Source organism: Saimiri boliviensis, chromosome 1 (genome assembly GCF_048565385.1).
Source record: "Saimiri boliviensis isolate mSaiBol1 chromosome 1, mSaiBol1.pri, whole genome shotgun sequence".
NCBI lineage: Eukaryota > Metazoa > Chordata > Mammalia > Primates > Cebidae > Saimiri > Saimiri boliviensis.
Window position 1 is genome coordinate 246009698 of NC_133449.1, and position 21409 is coordinate 246031106.

Here is a 21409-nt window from a genome sequence, read left to right on the forward strand (position 1 = left end):
AGCCTTTAGGAGGAAGCCAAGTGCTCATCAGAGGAACTGGGCAACCTTGCAGGAGAAGGGAGTCTGAGGTCAGAGAGGAGGGCACTTCTTGCCAGAAGCATTCACAAACATGAGACGAGACTAAGCATCCACAGTGATCAGCAGCATTTGACCTCACTTGGTGGCAGCTGCTCCATCCAGCCCATTTGCAAAGTCCACAGTTCTGTAAGACCCATAGAAGTGCAGTGGTTTGGAACAATTCACCCCCCAACTCTTCTGTGTCAGTCTGAGGCTTCTATTGAGCTCTTAGATTCCATAAAAAAGAAAGAGGGCACTGCTCACATCACCAGTCTTTTGTGCATACAGTTCCTGCCTCAGTGGGTTGCAAGTTTTCTGCAGAGAAAAAAGACAGCCACTTTTATTAAACCCCTCTGTGGTCCTCAACTTTTCCCCCAACCTTCTTGATGACAAGCTTCCTTTCCTGAGTCATGCGCATTCATCTCACAGGCCAGAGAGGAGAGGTTTCCACATCAAGGCAAAAGGTACCTAGTAAGAAGAAGCTATAGAAGAGGTGGTGAGCTGGGGTAGAGATGAGAACTAGAGAGGGTATCTTCTAACAAAAGGTGATTCTCACCAGGGCCTTAAAGGTCCTATGTTAAGAAAAAAAATGGTATGTGTTTCTTCAGGCAGGTGCAAGATGATAATCTGGAGACTAGCAGAGGGAGCTCAGAGTCAAGTTAATAAGCCAGAAAAGGCAGGAAATAGAATGACCCAGAAAAATCGTTAAAGGAAAAAGTGTTGTAAACCTGAGGCTCTTAAAGACATATCAAAGCCTGGGTTAAAAATAATTTATTAATTAGTTCATATAAGCTCATGGTATAAAATTCTAAAGATAAAAGCAAAAAGTTAAGTCTCCCTTCTACCCCTGTGTCTTAACCAAGCAGACCTTCTCCCTAAGGGAACAATTCCTTGTCATTTCTTGTCATTATTAACAATTTCTTGTAATTATTAACAATTTCTTGTATATTCTTTGGGAGATAACCTATAAATCTATAAGCATATGTCTATCATTGTCCCCACTACATAAATGGGAATATACTGGGCACATTGTTCTGATTGCTTTTTCTCCACTTAATATATCTTGGAAACTATTCAATACCTCTGTCTAGTTATTTACAATTAAATATACTTATACTATTGTCATTTACTTGCTTTATAAATGTCATTTGACCTCCAGCTCTAAAATACTTGGAAATCGGTGTGTTTGCCTTTCTTAAACCTGAAAGATATTACTCAAGAATATTTACAGAAATTAATGAAGACTTGAATTTATACTATGAAGGCACACCATGTTTCAAGAAAAATGGGCACGTTAAGAATCAAATCACGATAAAGTAACAAAAATTCAAAGGTAAATAATTTTATGAGCATTTTAACAATAATGAAACGTTGTTAAGTTTTTAACCACCATGTTACATCGCCAAGGCTTCCACCGTGGTGATGGACTGAGGTTGCCAGCCTTAGCCAACTACTGTCCAACAGGTCCTCTCTGGTTTCTTCCACACTGGGTCTTCTGGTTCTCTCCTCACTCACACCCTTGCTATCTGGGATCTACACACCATGGTGAAATGTATAATTTCTCACATTGTGATGAAATTTATAATTTCTATATTGAAATAATATATAATACTCACATGCTATATACAACCATAATTTCCACAGATGTTTTAATTCATAGTCCTACAGTTGAATAGGTTTGATGCTCACCACCATTCCTTTTGTCAAAGGTTCTCCATTGCTCTCTTAGTTAACCAAAATTTGTCTTTCTGTAGTTTCTTCAAAATGTGGTTGACAGTTGCTGGTCTTGCATATATGAAAATGCTTGTTTCCTGCTTTTACATGTGACCAACATGTTTACTGGGTATAAAATTCTTAGATTCCTCATATTTTCATTACATGATTTAGGAAAGTGTTGATTATTGCTAGAGAGACATTTAATATCAACCTGGTATTTTTCCCTGTATACACAACGTTTCCTCTTTGTTAAGATGATCATAAGATTATTTATCTTTGAATTTTTGTTACTTTATCATGATTTGATTCTTAGTATGCCCATTTTTCTTAGGACATGGCATGCCTTCATAGTATAAATTCAAGTCTTCATTTATTTCTATAAATATTCTTGAGTAATATCTTTCAGTATTCTCTTTTAGTTGCTTCATTCTTTTCTACAGGGATACTATTTACGGATCTCATTGAACGGACATCCCTATCTATTATTTTCACATTTCTTGTCAAACTCTTCTTCATTGCCAACTCATTTCACTTGCTTTTTAGGCCTTTCCTTCATGTCTTTCTTGTATTTTTATCAGTGTTTATTCCCTTGTGTACTTATTTCAATGTGGGCTTCATTTCTCTATACCCTCCTACCTGGTTCTCCCAGCTTCTTGGCAACATAACATGGTGGTTAAAAGTGAAAGCTCTGAAGTCCAGGTTACCAGAATGCAACTCAGGTTGTTATCTGATTTTTGATACTTCATCTTTAAAATGAGTAAAATGAGGGCATCTACCAAATAGGGCTGTTGTAAGGATTGATGAGTTAATACATATTAAAAAGTAATGTATTTGCCATTACTTTTAATGGCTAAAACAGCAGTTACTTTTGCACCAACCTAATAAACACACTGAACCATAATGGACACAATTTAAGTTCTGTTTGTGAATTAATAAAAGGGGATTAATAATAATAATGGCTGAGCTCTTTTTCCCTGAGCTTTTGTATCTCTGCTTTGAGCTCCTAGATTAATGTGTAACATTTTAAAAATTCCTTCATTTTTAAAAATAGGGTCATGATTTTTATCTGCTTGGCAGCCACATTTTTCTGGTGCCTGTTTTTTTTTAAATCATTTGTTTTTGTTTGTTTGTTTTTATAACATGTTTGTATAGATCCTGTGATGATGATTTTTAAAATATTACTTATCTTGCAATGAGGTTAGTTTTCCCTGGACAAAGCTTTTGCAATCGATTCTTATGGGACAGGTCAGCCTGGATAGCAGACCAGCGGAAATTCTCTCTGGGATCAGAATTGTGTATGTGAGTGAGTTATTTTTTCCTTCACAGAAACCAACACTTACAAGGATGTGTATCATTTGGAGTCTCTCTTTCCCATCCTGTTCAACACACCATTGCCTTTAAGGATGATTCACGTATGCTCCTCATTTGGCCTCACATCTCTGCCACTTGCTGGTATCAAGCAGGAGCCAGAGAAGATCCTACCACCCACTGATGTATCCCATTGCCACAGATCCAGACAAAGGAGTGGTAGCTGTACCCTCTGGAATGTGGAATATGCTGACAGAGTATGAGTTTCTGTTTCTTGATTTCCTTCTTCACTTCTTGTAGGGTTGTGGCATTCATGACTTGCAAAAGGAGAAGGAAGGCCCAAGAAATGTCTTTGTCTTCAACAGAATTTATGAGGTCAGACCCCATCACATATCCATGTCGAAAGAGGGAAACCTCAGAGGACTAAGAAGTGATTGAAAAGCCCATGACGTTGATAAAACCAAGTGCCCACCTCACCATGGTTTTACATAATCATTCAGAAATCCAGATCCTGCTTTGGGTAGAATAACCATTTCTATGATATCATAAAATATCTTTGTAAGGCTTAGATGCTTCACAATCATTACAATCTCTGCCACAGCTTTTATTTATTTATATTTAGAGATTGGATCTCTCCATTGCCCAGGCTCGAGTGCAGTGGCATGCACATAGCTCACTGCTGCCTTGAACTCCTGGGCTCTAATGATCCTCTCACTTCAGCGTCCCAAGTAGCCAGGACTACAGGCACACACCACCATCCCTGTAGAGACAGGGTGTCACTATGTTGCCCAAGCCTGTCTTGAACTCCTGGCCTCATGCAATCTCTCACCTCAGCCTCCCCAAATCCTGGGATTATAGCCATGAACTATAACACCTGGTTGTTATAGCTTTAATTGGAGAATGAAGATTAGACAGATGCTTTGTTTCAGTAACTTATTGTTGAATGGTTATATTTACTCCCTGACCAGTAGAGATAGAGCCTTTCTTCTCCTGAAGTTACCAAAACCAGAAGCACCAACTAACTGGCTAATCATGAAAGGCAGATATTTAAAGTGTCTCCTTAATTAAAAAAAAAAAAGTACCAGCATCTGAGGGCTTGTCAGGTTCTTTACTACATTCGAGCAGTAATATGGTTTGGCTATGTGTGCCCACCCAATCTCATCTCAAATCGTAATTCTCATGTGTTGAAGGAAGGACCTGGTGGGAGATGATTGAATCATGGGAGTGGTTTCCCCCATGCTGTTCTTGTGATAGTGAGTTGGTTTAAAAGTCTATGGCAGTTTCCTACTTGCTCTCTCTCTCCTGCCACCATGTGAGAAGGTGCTTGCTTCTCCTTCATCTTCTGCCGTGATCGTAAGTTTCCTGAGGCCTCCCCAGCCATACAGAACTGTGAGTCAATTACACTTTTGTTTACCCATTCTCATGTAGTTCTTTATAGCAGCATGAAAATGGACTAATATAGAAAATTGGTACCAGGATAGTGGGGTACCGCTACAAAGATAAACTGAAAATGTGGAAGCAACTTTGGAATGACAGACGTTGGAACAGTCTGAAGGGCTCAGAAGAAGACAGGAAGATGTGGGAAAGCCTGGAACTTCCTAGATACTTGTAGAATGGTTTTGACCAAAATGCTGTTAGTGACAATAAATTCTAGGCTGAAGTGGTCTCAGACGGAGATGAGAAACTTACTGGGAATTGGAGCAAAGGTCACTCTTGCTATGCTTTAGTAAGTCTCTTTACTAAAGAGACTGGTGGCATTTTGCCCCTGCGCTAGAGATCTCTGGAACTTTGAACTAGAGAGAGATGACTTAGGGTATCTGGTAGAAAAATTATCTAAGCAGCAAAGCATTCAAGATGTGACCTGGCTTTTTCTAAAAGCATACAATCATATATGTTCACAAAGAGATAATCTGAAATTAGAACTTATGTTTAAAAGGGAAACAGAACATAAAAGTTTGGAAAATGTGCAGCCTGACCATGTGGTAGAAAAGAAAAACCATTTTCTGGGGGAAAAATTCAAGCCAGCTGTAGAAATTTGCATAACTAAAAAGGAGCCAAATGCTAGTGGCTGAAATAATGGGGAAAATGTCTCCAGGGCATTCCAAAGATCTTCATGAAAGCACCCCTCATCACAGGCCTGGAGACCTAGGAGGGAAAAATGGTTTTGTGGGCAAAGCCCAGGGCCCTGCTGCTCTGTGCAGCCTTTGGACTTGGTGCCCTGCATCTCATCTGCCTTAGCTCTGGCTGTGGCTGAAAGAGGCCAAGGTACAGCTCAGGCTGTTGCCTCAAAGGGTGCAAGCCCCAAGACTTAGTGGTCTCCACATGGGCCTGTGGGTAGACAGAGGTCAAAACGTGAGGTTTGGCAGCCTCTGCCTAGACTGTAGAGGATATATAGAAAAGGAAGAAGGCTGCTTCAGGGGTGCAGCCCTCATGCAGAATCTCTACTAGGGCAATGCACAGGGAAAATGTAGGATTGGAATCCCCATATAGAGTCCCCACTGGGACACTGCCTAGTGGAGCTGTGAGAAGAGGGCCACCGTCCTCCAGACCCCAGAATGGTAGTTCCACCGACACCTTGCACTGTGCACCTGGAAAAGCTGCAGACACGCAATACCAGCCTGTTAAAGCACCTTGGGGGCTGTACCCTACAGAGCCACAGGGGTGGAAATGCCCAAGGCCTTGGGAGCCTACCCCTTGCATCAGCAAGCCCTAGATGTGAGATGTGGAGTCAAATATTATTTTGGAGCTTTAAGATTTAATTGCTGCCCTGATGGGTTTCAGAATTGCATGGGGCCTGCAGCCCCTTTGTTTTGGCCGTTTTTCCCTTGCTATTCTCCCTCATGCTGGTCTCATGATAGTGAGTGGGTTCTCATGAGATCTGATGATTTAAAAGTCTGTGGTAGTTTTTCCCTTGCTCTTTCTCTCTCCTGCTGCCTTGTAAGGAGGTGCTTGCTTCTCATTCATTTTCTGCCTTAATTGTAAATTTCCTGAGGCCTCCCCACCAGTGTGGAACTGTGAGTCAATTAAACCTATTTTGTTTGTAAATTAGGTCGGTTTTATTTTATTTTTTTACTTTTAGACAGTCTCACTCTGATCTTGGCTCAGTGCAACCTCCATCTCCTGAGTTCAAGTGATTCTTGTGCCTCAGCCACCCAAGTAGCTAGGATTACAGGCATATACCAGCATGCCTCCCTAATTTTTGTATTTTTATTACAGACATGTTGTCCAGGCTGGTCCTGTACTCCTGGCCTCAAGTGATCTGCCCACCTCAGCCTCCCAAAGTTCTGGGGTTACAGGTGTGAGCCACTGTGACTGGCCCTCTGTTAGTTCTTTAAAACAATGTCAAAACAGACAAATACAAGCAGGTCAGTCAGAAATTTCTGAGTCACCAAGTCAGAGAAGCAAAAGGTAATTTGTTACCTGATGTGAGAACATTGATCAGAAATCTCTTGAAATTATATCCTGAAATTATAGATGGTCCCCAATTTAAAATGATTCAACTTAAAATTTTTCAACTTTGTAATGGTGTGAAAGCAATACACATTCAGTAGAAATCATACTTCAAGTACCTATACAACCATTCTATTTTTTACTTTCAGTACAATATTCAATAAACTATGTGAGATATGCAACACTTTACTATAAAATGGGCTTCGTGTTAGATGATTTTGTCCAACTGCTGGCTAATGTAAGTGTTCTGAGCATGTTTCAGGTAGGCTAGGCTAAGCTATAATGTTCAGGAGTTAGGTATAATAAATGTATTTTCACAAAAATCTTTGACATAATACTAGCAAACTGAATTTTGCTAGTAAAAATGATCAAGCATAATTTATACCAGGCATACAAGGATGGCTCAACATACACAAATCAATAAATATGATACATCACATCAACAGTATGAGGGACAAAAACCATATGATCATCTTAATAGATACAGAAAAAGCATTTGATAAAATTCATAATCCTTTCATGATAAAAGCTCTCAACAAAATAGGCAATATATGACAAACTCACACTTAACTTCATATTCAATGGGTAAAAGTTGGAAGCCTTTCCTCCAAGAATTTGAAGACAAGGATGACGACTTTCACCACTCCTATTCAACATAGTACTAGAAGTCCTAGCCATAACAATCAAGCAAAAGAAATAAAAGGAAACCAAATTGGAAGAAAAAAAAGTCAAATTATTCCTGTTTGCTGATGATATGATCTTCTATGTAGAAAAACCTAAAGACTCCACTAAAATTTCTTAGATTTGAAAAATGAATTCAGTCAAGTTTCAGGATACAAAATCAATGTAAAAAATCAGTAGTGTTTCTATACAACCACAATTATCTAGATGAAAAAGAAATCAAGAAGGCATTCCCACTTATAATAGTTTTAAAAAACATAAAATAAAATAACTAGGAATAAATCTAACAAGGGAAGTGAAAGATCTCTACAAGGAAAACTGATGAAAGAAGATGAAGATGCCACAAACAAGTGGAAAAACATCTTGTGTTCATGAATTTGAAGAATTAATATTGTTAAAATGATCACATCTCCCAAAGCAATCTAGATTCAATACAATCTATCAAAATATATCAAAATGCCCACATCATTCTTCACAAAATTAGAAAAAACAATCTTAAAATTCATATGGAACTTAAAAAGGGCCCAAATAGCCAAAGCAATCCTGAGCAAAAAGAACAAAGCTGGAGGCACCATGTTATCTGACTTCAAATTATACTACACCCTCTTCAGCAAGCGGTGCTGGGACAATCGTATAGCTACATACAGAAGAATTAAACTGATCATCTATCTCTCACCACATATAAAAATCAACTCAAAATGGATTAAAGACTTAAGTATAATACTATAATACCCAAAACTATAAAAACACTGAAGAAATCCTACAAAAAACTTTCCTGGACACTGGTCTAGGCAAAGAATTTATGACTAAGACCTCAAGAGCACAGACAACAAAAACAAAGTCAGAAAAATGAAACTATATTAAGCTAAAAAGCTTCTGCACAGCAAAGAAACAACCAACAGAATGAAAAGACAAACTGCTGAATGGGAGAAAATATTTGCAAACTATGTTTCCAAAAGGCAACTAATATCTAGAATAAACAAGAAACTCAAGCAACTCAAAAGGAAAAAATAAATCAAATAATCTCATTAAAAAGTGGGCAAAGGATATGAACAGACATTTCTCAAAATAAGACATACCAATGGCCACTAGGTATATGTAAAAACAAATGCTCAGCATCACTAATCATCAGAGAAATGTGAATCAAAACCACAATGAGGTATCATCTTACTCCAGTCAGAATTGTTATTAAAATGACAAAATATAATTGATGTTGGTGAAGATGCAATGGGGAATTCTTTTTTTTTTTTTTTTCATTGCATTTTAGGTTTCGGGTTGCATGTGAAGAACATGCAAGATTGTTGCATAGGTACACACATGACAGCGTGATTTGCTGCCTTCCTCCCCTTCACCTATATCTGGCATTTCTCCCCATGCTATCTCTCCCCAACTCCCCACCCGCCGCTGTCCCTCCCCTATTTCCCCCCAACAGACACCAGCGTGTGTTGTTCTGCAACGGGGAACTCTTAACACTGTTGGTGAGAATGTAAACTAGTACAGCCACTATGGAAAACAGTACGGATATTTCTTTAAAAACTCAAAGTAGAATTACATTTGATTCAGCAATCCCACTACTGGGAATCTAGCCAAAGGAAAAGAAATCAATATATCAAAAGAATACCTGCACTCATATATGTATTGCAGGGTTGTTTATAATAGCAAATATATGGAATCAACCTAACTGTTCATCAACAAAAGAATGGATAAAAAAATATGGTGCATGATGAAATACTATTCAGCGATTAAAAAAAATGAAATTATGTTATTTGCAGTAACATAGCTGGAACTGGAAGGCAGTATCGTAAGTGAAATAGGCCAGGCACAAAAAGACAATGCATGTCCTTCTCACATATATGTGGGAACTAAAACATTTGATCACATGAAGCTAGATGGTGGAAAGAGAGATAACAGAGACTGGGAAGGGTGAGTTGGGGGGATGGGAGAGGAGAAGTGGGCAAAAAGGTACAAACCTACAGTTAGAAGTCATACATTCAATATCTGATAGAAGAGTAGGATGATTATATTGAACAAAAATGTTTTGTACTTGGGTGAAAGACCTAAAATACCCTGACTTGATCCCTACACATTATGTAAATGGAACACCATTTATCATGTACACATTTGTACAAATACAAAAATAAAATGCATTTTTAAATTATGATATTTTCAACTTACAATGGGTTTATCAGGATGGGATCCCATGATAGGTCAAGGAAGCCATTCTTCTAGGCCACTTTCTTACATAGGTCCTGGTGAAGAGCAAGACTAAGTCACACCAGAAAGGCCTCAGAAGGAACAAACCATTGCTCAAAGACATTGCCTTTATAAAGCATGTGGTAGAATTTTGGGGCTGTTAGACAAACTGCTTAGAGAAAGAGGCACTTGAGAAGGTCATTGAGATAGAGAGAAATGCACCACCCCCACTTCAATTTCACCTGAACCATTGGCAGGATGCTTATGAAAACCCAGTGGGACCTGAAGGGCAAGAAGACCTTGAGTATGAATTCTCTGCCTTGAGATTTAAGGAAATGTTTTTAACACATCATCATTGGTCCTGAGTCCCCCAAATCTCCTAGAATGACAGCAATCAAAATTGATTTAGGGAATTTCATCCACAAATTAAAGGTACTGGTTCCCAATATGGAAGCTCAGTGGCTTTGTCTCACTGCCAGTGTGGGACCTGAGGGTCTAAGGTATGATATGTAAAGGACAAAAAAGCATTAGGCAAAATTCAATGGTTTAAAAGTGGATGCAAGTGCAATTCCAGCTCTGAGAGCCATCTAAAACCATTTGGGCTGCTTACTTAATATGATTTTAGGAAGGCTCCTGTCTTACAAGTCTAGTATCTTCTCCAATATATTACCATTTGGTGCTACGTATATGGGCTAATGTATTGATTGCCATAGGAAGCCGCCCGTCTAAAAGTTTGTTCCAAGAGCACTCTTTGGCAGGATGTTTTTTTAGTTTCTACCCATGGTTGTCACCAAGAGGAAGCTCCATCAGTATCCAGCCTCTAGATAGTTCCTCATTGTTATATGCAGCATCTCAGTACAGCAGCACTCCCTGCCCATGATGGCAAATGCTGTTTCTCTGCCTGGCAGGTGGGAATCACAAAGGGAGAAGTGCTCCTGTGAATGCTGGCAGAGAAGCAGCAAGTTTTGATGTTGGGGGCTGGGATCTGGGCAAAGCCAGAGTCCAGTCTCCAAGCCTACTTTTTCCAGTCCACCTTGTTGCATAATCAACTCCTTATGTAACACATGGGAATATTGGATGTGAGAACAAAATAAAAATGAGCTTTAAAACTGGGCTTTCTTATACAGATTCCTGCATTCCCTACTAAGGTCAAAAATCACTAAGTCTGGGGTTGGGTCCAGGAATCAGTGAATATAGGTAGTCCATGAACCATGCTCTGACAAACACTCCTATACCAGATGATTCAACTATTAAGGAGGTTAAAATGTGTTTTGTTACCTGAGAAACTCCCCTTCCACTGCTACTAACCACTGGCTGGGATGCAGATGTGATGACGGCATCCGGGTTAATCAACTTGGACCCAGAGATGGAAAATATGGATGTGCTCTGGACTGCCTGTCTTGGCACTGTAAGGTGAGCTATTAAGCTTCTATTTGATTTCAAACACCTATATACAGACATACAAACACCTACATACAGACATACAGGCAAATAAGACATACAATTGGGTTTCCCTGACCCAGGTGAGAATAACCAATTGATCATATCATGTGGTTCTGTTGAGCAAAAATTCGGATAGTTGTTCAAGAGTTCCAACCACCTGTTGCTTCACCTCTTTTAATATTTATTTTGGCTTTTTATTTTTAGGGTCAGAGCTATGTCTTGTATTTCTTTGAATCCTCTATGGTACTAAAAGCATAGTATGTGCTCAAAAACACAATAATTCCTCCACGAGAAGTGGCAGTGCATGATCACTTATGAGTGTGATTTGGAGCTAGTTTCTTGGGTTTGAATCTGCCACTTATTAGCTGTGTGATTTTGGACAACATGTGTCTCAGTTCCTTCATTGGCAAAATAAGGAAAATAAATACATGCTTCCTAGGGTGGCTGTGACGAGCAAATGAGCTAATCCATATAAAATACATAGAAACAGGGCCTGGCACATAGTAAGTGTAAAATGTGGTTGCCATAACTATGATGATGATGGTTATTAAAACATATTACAGGTCAGTACAACACTAGCAGTGGTGCCTAGTGTCCTTTCAGTGTCCGTGGATGTGTGTAGTGCACTATCCTAAAATAGAAGCAGTGTTCAAATCATTTGGAAGGATATTTCATCTCTTCCACCTTTTGTGTTACTTAAAGGAACTTATTTACAAGGCAGTAGCCCATTTAAAAACCATGGAGGAAAAGAAAAATTCTTTTGTACATGCCTATGTTTGAAGGACCTGCATCGTTCAAGTTAGAATTTATCAGTGGAGCCAATTTTTTTTTTCTGAATGTTAATACACACAGTAAAACGGGCAATTGCTTTCAAAAAGCTTAATTTTTTTTCTTCATGCTTCTGCCTTAAGTAGAAAGATGTTTTTAGTTTGGCTCTGCGTGCAGAGAAGAGAAAAGAGGCTGTTTTGTTCCTTGCCTATTTTAGAACTGGGTTCCCTGTGCAGCACCAATTCACCCCATCAGAGCCCAGCCTTTTACACAGAGGGGGTCTGGAATCTAAGATGGAGTCACCAGACCTATGAACATAAATCACCAAAACACACTTCAGGTTTTACAGTTTATGAAGATGCTTAGAAAGTAATGCTTTTCATTTTGCTAGTCTTTCGACCTTTCTGTGTGCTTGAAAACTTCAGAACAAAAAGTTGGGAAAAGAAAAAAAAAAATAAAGAGGATGAGGGACTATTGATTCCTAACTTTTAAGCAACCAAGATTCTCCAAAATGTAAAAAACATGAAATTCTTGCCAAATGACAGCACAGAGTAGAATTAGTTCAAAATATTCGCAAGGCAGTTATATTTGTAAGGCTGCCCATCAGTAGGCTATTATTGTTCCTGGCACAAAGGGCACAAAATGATGATTACACAGCTGAGAATAAATCTCTCTTCTCTGGAATCCCACATCTCAGTGAGGAGGGGCTCCCTGCTTGGCCATATCTATGCTCTCTGACTCTCCGCTTTATGTCTGGGGCCACACCACGATGAAGTCTTCTCTGGTATTTTCCAAACTAGAACTCTGAGGAGACAGTCCTTCTCTGATGGAGAAACTGTGAGATGGGAGGATCAGAAGCTTGTTTTTATCTGTGGAGAAACTATTTTAAAAGAACAAAGTCAATATGCAGAGAACAAAGATAAGAAGGGCTCAGTGGGCCGAGTGCTAGAAAGAGCCAGGATTAAGAGGCCAGGAAGATCAGGAAGGACTGGCAAAGGTTTCTGTCAGTAAGAATTCAACCGAGGAAACGAACATTTTGGATCAAATTCTCTTCACTCACACTTTGTCTCACGGTTTTATATAAATTTTAAAACCAGACTCCCAAATGTTTATATCTAGCCCTGAGTTTTCTCCTGAACTAACTCCTATTTGACATCTTTATTTGGGTGTCTTACAGGCATCTCAAATTTAAAATGTTCACTACCAAACTCCTGGTCTTCATCCCAAAGGTTGCTCCCAGAATCTTCTCCATTCCAGTCAACGGCAACTTCTTCCTTCCAGGTGCTCAAGTTTAAATTCTGAAGTCATTTCTGATGTGTCTCTTTCTCACATGCTAACTCTCATGTCAGGAAATGGCTCAGCTTTCATGAGATACAGACTCTTGTCACCATCCTCACTGACCCCACTGGGCCCAAGCACCATCATTGTTTGCCTGGATTACTGTTAATAACCTGTCTCTCTGCTTCTCCCTGGATGTGCTAACCATGCAGCAGCCACAGAATGTTTTCTCATCTCACTTAAACGTCAGATAATATGATTCCTCTCTGTACTTTGGATCCTTAAAAACCAACCAACCAACCAACCAACAAACCAGAGCAGGCTGGGCATGGTAGCTCACACCTGTAATCCCAGCACTTTGGGAGGTGGAGGCGGGCAGATTGCCTAAAGTCAGGAGTTTGAGACCAGCCTGGCCAATATGGTGAAATCCCGTCTCTACTAAAAATACAAAAAAATTAGCTAGGTGTGGTGGTGGTCACCTATAATCCCGGCTACTCAGGAGACTGAGGAAGGAGAATCGCTTGAACCCGGGAGGCAGAGATTGCAGTGAGCTGAGATTGTGCCATTGCACTCTAATCTGGGTAACAAGAATGAAACTCCATCTAAACAAACAAACAAACAAACAAAAAACAGAGCAAAAAGCTTTACCGTGACCTACAAGCCGGGAGCTGCATCTTAACTCTCCTGCTCTTGAGCCCCACCTCCTGTCTCTCTGCCCACCTCACAACCTCCCACCCCATTCTGCCCCTTTGCTGGCTGTTACGACTGGGCTGGCACATTTCCACACTTCCCTCTCGGGTGGGGTCTTAACACTTGCTGTTCCTTCCGCCTCAAACACACATCTGCCCAGGCACTCACAGAGCTGGCTCCCTCACTTCCCTCCGGCATCTGTGGGGACTTCACATCAGCAAGGTCTTCCGGGACCACTCCACCTAAAATTACCCCCCCGCCTTTCTCTACAAGACGTATCACCAGCTAATACATTTTTATATGTCTCCCTCCCACTAGAATTTATGTTTCATGAGAGCAGGCATTTTGTTTTCTTCATTACTCGTCTTTTTAGCGCTAGAACCACACCTATTGCAGGACAGGCTCACAGAAAAATGTTCGCTGAAGAATCTAATACATTTCTTCTTTTGCCCAAGCTAGATTGAACTGGTCCACTTACCAACTGGTGTTAACAGTTCTTAAATTTTACCTCAGTCGGAGAAAAACACGCATTGGGACCTGTTGGGGGAAGGGGAGGGGCAGGGAGAGGGAGAGCATCAGGATAAACAGCTAAGGCATCTGGGCTTAACACCTAGATGACAGGTTGATAGGTGCCAGCAAACCACCATGGCACACACTTATCTATGTAACAAACCTGCACATGTATCCCGGAACTTTAAATTAAATTAAATAAAAATTTTAACTTAGTTGCATTTATTAAAATTTATCAAGTGTTTCTTTTCTTGCATTTTGCTAACTTCCCATTGACCATTTAATTCCTGAACCAGCTGCAATTTAACAACTTTTTCAGCAATTTAGAAAAAGTTCAGTTCTCCTTTGCTACTACTATAATATCGTGACTACAGTGGCTTCAGTTAATTTTTATTCAACTGACTTATTAATATTTGAAAGTCATGAAACATTCATTTTCCCCCTGAAAGTATAGCCCTATTCTCAAATGAAATCACAAATCAAGAGTCGAGAAATGCAGAATTCCAGTCCAGACCCCAATTAGGAACACATTCTCTTGCCTTTGAATTATCCAAGCCTGTCACTTCTAGTTCTCATTTCTGCTACTCCAATTTTAACAATCTCAGAAGTCTTTCTAGCATCAGCCCACTGGAAGGTAAGAAAACATGTATATATCAAATCAGTTTTGTCTACTTGACCACAGTCATAACAATGGAGTTGAAGGTATGGTGGTTCAGAAATGTTGGCTAAAAGGGGGGTGGACAAGTCATCCAAGTTCATCTGTATGTCATGCTTGGTCTCCATCTGTATTCTAAAAGCTCATGACAGTTGTAAGATCTCTTTGCAAAAATGGACAATTAACACAGAACATTTCAAAGTCTTAACTATTAGAAGTCACCTTTCTTCTCTCTTTGATGCCATCTTGTAACTGTATAGCAGTCTCCTTCATTATGAAATGTCCCAGCATTTTAGTATACCCACATAAACTTTATTTGCCCTTAGACAGTGTCAACTTTCAAAACAGAAAGAATAAGCTTACAAAAAAGAACCAATCCTCATATCACTTTATGGTTTTTATTTCTACTTAGGCTTAATGGGATTTTAAATGTCACCATGGACTCATTGACTTTAACTTCTACCTATTGACTTAACCTCTTGTCATTTGGAATCCACTGCTTAGATGTCAAATAAAAAAACATTTCAAAGAACCAAGTATTCTGAAAACTGTAGATTTAAAAGAAGTATTTGTCAATCCCACTTCTGAATATATAGCCACTATATAGCTACAAGAATTAAAAGCAGGGTCTCAAAGAGGTATTCCCACACTCAAGTTCACAGCAGCATTATTCACAATAGCCAGAATTGGGAGGAATCCAAATGTCCACTGATGGATGAATCAACTAAATGTTATACAGACACACAAGGAATGAAAAACTATGCAGCCATAAAAAAGGAAATCCCCTCCCATACAACAACATGGAGGAGCCTGTAGGACAAAAGTGAAATAAACATTGCAAAAAGACAAATACTACATGACTCCACTTACATGAAGTGCCTAAAATATCACAGACGGTATCTTAGCAGTAGAAAGCAGAGTGCTGTGGCTACCAGGGGCTGGAAGGAGAGAAAGGGCAGTTATGTAATGGGTATATAGAGTTTAGTTCTGTAAGACAAGAGATCTGGAGATCTGTTTTACAACTTTGTAAATAGTTTTAACACTACTGAACTGTACACTCAAAAATGGCTAAGATGGTAAATTATATATATATATATATATATATATATATATATATATTTTACCACATACACACAAAAACTATTTGCATCATTTTGTGTACAGATCCTTGATGGAAATACTAAATACAGGTGCCTATAGTATTTATGTAGCATTTGCCCCTTATAATGTAACTTCCTTTTAAACCACACACACAAGAAAATCTCTCATAAACTCAACCTTTATTAAATATATCAATTACTGAGCATCCTAAATTATAGCTTATTAGAGGAATGACCAAGGGTTCAGACAGAAAACAGATGATTCTGTTTCATATTTTATCTTTGTGATGACTTGGTTTATGCCTGCCTTCTTCATTAAGCAGACAGTGAGGTCCAGGGTCTGATTTTGATTTTGTTCACCATTACATTTCCAGGGCCTAGCACAGTGCCTGGAAAATAGCATAAAAATGTTTACCGGACGAGTCAATATATGTTATTAGACACTTGGAGATGTAGTGATACCCAAGTCTATCATCACCAAATTCAGGGGCAGTAAGAGATATACCATAAAGGAGGCAGAATCAACTTTCAAAAAACTAATTTTAATCAAAACAAAAATTGTTGATCATTAACAAGTTTATAAAACAGTGATTTAGTTACATAAATAAATTGATATCAGTGTATCAAATCTTAATTACTTTCAACTTCATGAGCATGTTTACATGGGTGATGAAGTACAACCTTTTTTTTTCTTTTTACCTATTATAATAAATAAAATGGAGCGCATGAAATAGTTCTTCTAAACAAAAATACCTACAAACATACCTCTAAGCATGTTCTCTAATGAAGGGAACAAGAGACACTGGACAACTTTTGCACCAAAACATAAAAATTGCTTTAAAAAGCACAAGGTTACAGAACCATCAGCTAAAGTAAAGACACTATACTGTAACCAAAGTTGGTATTTAATAATATAATGAACAGTTTGGTAGTTAGATCTCCAGTTTGGTTATTTTAAAGCATTAAGACAAGGCAAGATAGAAGGCTGCTTTTGTTTGAGTAATTTCTAGAGAAAATAAAATATATTAAAAAAAAGAAAACTGAAAAGTAGAACAGTCATACCTACACAACTTTCTGTCCTGCACAAAGTCAAAATACCTATGCAGAATAGATATATAATATATATAATGTTATTTGTGCACAAAGGTTAGCTTATTAGCTCACTGCAAAGGCGTAATGTATCATCATGTCAATTGTTTTGGAAAACATTTTGCGTTTTGTGTCAAAAGGATATTTCTTTTAAGTTTCCTAGGCTAGGAGGCACGAACCCCAATTCCGGCATATTGTATATTCTTAATGCTAAGGCTTGCTGCTCTGGCTGTGTATTTTGTTGTCCCTCTTTATTCTAGTGCCTGTTACAAGCATGTGTGGTGTAGTGGTTGTTGTTGTTGGTGTGTGTGTGTGTGTCTGCGTGTATACATATATATATGTATACATAAGTTGTATAAATATATATACATATATAATTTCTCCCAATAGATCTCAGTCCAACCATGCAATCCAAAAGGTGGCTCTGCATAGATGCCCAGCATGAAGTTCACCACCTGAGCCAACCCTGAAGCAAGGCATACTTTTAGTCCTTCTGATAGTTTTTCTCTCAGTTTTTTTTTGTTTTTGTTTAAAACCAAGCTACTGCAGCTTCAAGTATTTTGCATTACATAGAATATTTTTTATAAATTAGTTAATGTTATATTTTCAATATTCAGACATATACTATAATATATATACAGTACAATAAATGCTCTCATTCTTTTTTTTAATTTTTTTGGATAAATCCCTGAGAATGTATGTTGACAGTCGCTAAGTTGCCACATGCACAAGCATCGTGTGCCATGCTTCTGGACGAACAGCACTGCAAAGCCACATGGGTCAGCCTTTTTACTATTAGTATTTCATTTTGTTGGTTTGTTTAAATATGCTGAAAATGTAAAGATGAGTTACAAAGGAGTAAAGCTGAATCCATTCGAGGTACTTATCACAGGATGGAGGTGTTCTGTTTGGTTTTTAAAGCCATTTCAATTATTTTTTTGAGGCTGTGAACGTATACAGAAAACAGGAGAGCTATGTGGACTTTCGCCACTTGACAACATATACTCAGTGTAAACCAAACCTTTTTAACCTCTCTCTCATACAAAACCAGAAAAACAAAAAAGAACTAAAAAAAAATAAAATAAAATAAAATAGAGGAGAGAAAGAAATAGGGAAAAAATAAAAAACACACAAATTTTCACAACATGACAATTTAGTCTGCAACGCAATATAACTATACACATATAATACCGGTGTGGCTCTGTTCTTTAAGTTAAAAAGGGTACAAAGGCAGGCTCAAGTAAAAACAAACCATCCCTCCCACCCCCCCCCCACCCCATTCATACAAGATCTATCAACCAAATCTCTCCCGAACCAACATCATCAGTTTCTTTTTGCCTTTGTAAATTTGTTTCAGGTTGTCAATAAACTGTGTAAACTGAATGTGTCCATCATGCGCCATTAAGAAGGTCTCTCGGGCTTTGCTGAGGAACTCTATAAACTCACTATAGTGCCGAGGACTGATGTGTGTGAGCCGGGAGTGCGTTGTGTTGATGTAAGCCCCGATCGTGGCATCCAAGAGTTGCCTCAAGGGGGCTTTGTCCAGTGACATGAGCTTACCAGAGTTCCTTCTCCCATGAAGTCCCACCATGCCAGGAGTGGTCAGAGTGCATCTGCGCAAAATGTCTGACAGTACCGTTGCACACTTGACACTCTTGACCACCAGAGGTATTATAGCTGCAAGCTCATTTTTGCCAAGGGAGTGGCTAAGCGCACAGGCCCACAAAACGTCATTAATGGCAGGGTGTGTGTCCTGATTATAGCTCAGGTTGAGATGGGTCATGGCCAGGGTGGCCAGCTTGTAGGCCCTCATGGGGTACCCGCGGTGCTCCATGTACCGTGCTATTGTAAAGAGCTGTGTATAGCTCATGCCGGTCGTAGCAGCATCGAGAACAATTTGGTACGCCGTCTCAAAAGCTATGTGATCCTTTTCACAAAGGGTTAGCGCAGAGAGGGCACAGTTCTGTGGATCCTTCATGGCACACTGCAGTGCAAGTGTCCGGGCGCTGCTGGCCAGCTTTTCCTGCTGGTGGCAGTCCAGGTGGAGGCGGACGATGGTGCTGTTGGACATCACGGTAGTTGCAACTATACTTGTGGCCTCGGTGGGAGTAAAGAGTGTAAACCAGCTCTGCATGATGCTGTCCAGGGCATAAACCCCTGCAAGGAAGACAAACAGGCCCATTACTGACAAGGAGATTGGCCAGAGGTCCCGCCTTATTTCCACTTTTACAACCAATGCTTACATTGTTAGCCAACACAGGACATGAGCTAGGCTAGAAAATCCTGTTAGGTAATGTGTCTGGGAGAAACCTTTAAGAATAAGGTTATTATGAATTGTTATTCAGTGAAATGCCTGAAACTTCCTGAAACATGAACTTCCTATAATAAAGAACCAATCCTCTTGGTAGCTGGTATTTGTACTGTGCTGCTTGCCATTTCAGACAATGGCTTTTTGCTAATGAGTTCTAGTTCACTGGGGCTTCCTGTCAGAATCTGAGGCTCAAAAACTGCAAACCTTACCAAAACAGAGACTGTACATGGCTTGTGTGCTTATCTGTAAGGTAAAAGCACAGAAAATTTTAAAATGCACCAAGAAGCTGGAAAATGTGGCCCATAATCAAGAGAAAAAACTCAATAGAAGCAGACCTACAGATGAATCAAACATTGAAAATGGCTGACCATGTCTTCAAAATAATCACTTTAGGTTCACAGACCCAATATGCCTTACTTGTAGGAAAATCCTAAAAGTGAATGATTTTGAGAAGGTACTAGATCTCAGAGAAAAATCATGTTTGTATCTTGGGGCAGGGGTAGGAAAGTTATGTGGCAGTTCTTTTTTTTTTTTTAGGCGGAGTTTCACTCTTGTTACCCAGACTGGAGTACAATGGCGCGATCTCGGCTCACCGCAACCTCCGCCTCCTGGGTTCAGGCAATTCTCCTGCCTCAGCCTCCTGAGTGGCTGGGATTACAGGCACGCACCACCATGCCCAGCTAATTTTTTGTATTTTTAGTAGAAACGGGGTTTCACCATGTTGACCAGGATGGTCTCGATCTCTTGACCTCGTGATCCACCCGCCTCGGCCTCCTAAAGTGCTGGGATTACAGGCTTGAGCCACCGCGCCCGGCTGCAGTTCTTAAATTAGTATTATCTCTGTATTGCTTCACTAAAGCATGACTTTAATAATGTAAAGATAATCTTTATATTGAGATCAACTTCCCCTTTTCCAAAATAACAAACCATTATACATTAGTGCAAGGAAAATACTAATAATTTTATAGTATATGCTCTGTCATATCTAAACACCAGGATGGCAATGTTTTATCACCATGAAGTATGCATTCCTTTCTGATGCAAATAAGAAAAAAGAACGTTTAACCAACATTTATTTTAAACAGCAACCATTTGTTTCTGTTGGCATTCTTACTGGGAATGTAGTTTTCTTCTGAACTGATCTACTGCTACAGTGGGGAAATAGCTGAAGGGCCTCACAAATGGCAGCTTATGGGCAGCCAGGGAATTTTCTTATGGCCAGCAACAACTGCTCACACATCTGGAAGCTCACCTAAACCACACCCAGTGGTCATCATTTCTCTGCTGGATACCATGATGTACGCCTTCAGATGATAAAGAAGAAACAGTGCTACCAGGTAACTTTATATGTATGAGCTAAATAAAGATAGTTTACTCACTGACTTATACCATTTAAAATAAGAGGTTGGAGTGTCACAAATGTGTTCATTTCAAAGTTGAAAAATACAATTATGTATAACTGAAGATTAGGGGTATGGGGCTGGGGAGAAGGGAGCCCTTGTAGACTGCTAGAAGGGGCAGTAGCCTTGGAGAAGTCAAGGTAAAAGAGTGAAAATGTTCATGTGTCTGTAACTGACAAGTTAAATCCTACCATGAGGCACCTGGGAAAGCTTCTGCTCCAGAGTTTACCTACCAACTTCAGTAGCACATGTTACCAGCCACCTCACCATCTCCCGCCGTCGCCAATTTAAGGTTGACAGTGTCATTCGCATAACCTATAAAAACAGGGTAACAAAATGTTTGGAAAATTATCCTGAGTCAATGAAAAAAAAAAAAAAGAGATAAACTATAAGGCACATCTACTGTCTACCACAAGGAAGATGAAAGCATGATTCACAGCAAAACTCTACATATGAATTTGGATTTGTCCATGGCTACCCCAGGTGGCCTTGTCACAGCCACATTCTCCTCCTGGCAAGAGGCCCACTGAACAGATGTGGTATCTGAATCAGTTACTCTATCTTTCCTCAGCAACAAAATCACAGGGCTGAACTGGAGCATTAAACACAGTCCATGCCCTTTCTCTCTCCCCAGATTTAACATTCCATAGTTTGATTTTTGAGGTTCCTGTGAATTCATTCTAACCAGGAACTCTCAGGAGGAAAAAGAGGTATTTTAAAATAATCATTTAAATTATTCCTTCAATCTCTGGTTGCTCTT

The 21409-nt window shown here is 39.4% G+C and overlaps 1 protein-coding gene across 2 annotated transcripts in view; it reads right to left on the reverse strand.

Annotated features, from left to right (window-relative positions):
- Window positions 1-16370: 16370 nt before the first annotated feature.
- The window catches only part of ZSWIM6 (zinc finger SWIM-type containing 6), a 221771-nt gene continuing 216732 nt past the window's right edge, over window positions 16371-21409 (reverse strand). For both annotated transcript variants that reach the window (XM_039469957.2, XM_074385655.1), the window contains exons 13-14: window positions 20883-20964; window positions 16371-19095 (exon numbers count right to left, since the gene is read on the reverse strand). In XM_039469957.2, the coding sequence (XP_039325891.1) occupies window positions 18233-19095; window positions 20883-20964 (945 nt within the window). In that variant the 3' untranslated portion in view covers window positions 16371-18232. The remainder of the gene's footprint in view (window positions 19096-20882; window positions 20965-21409) is intronic.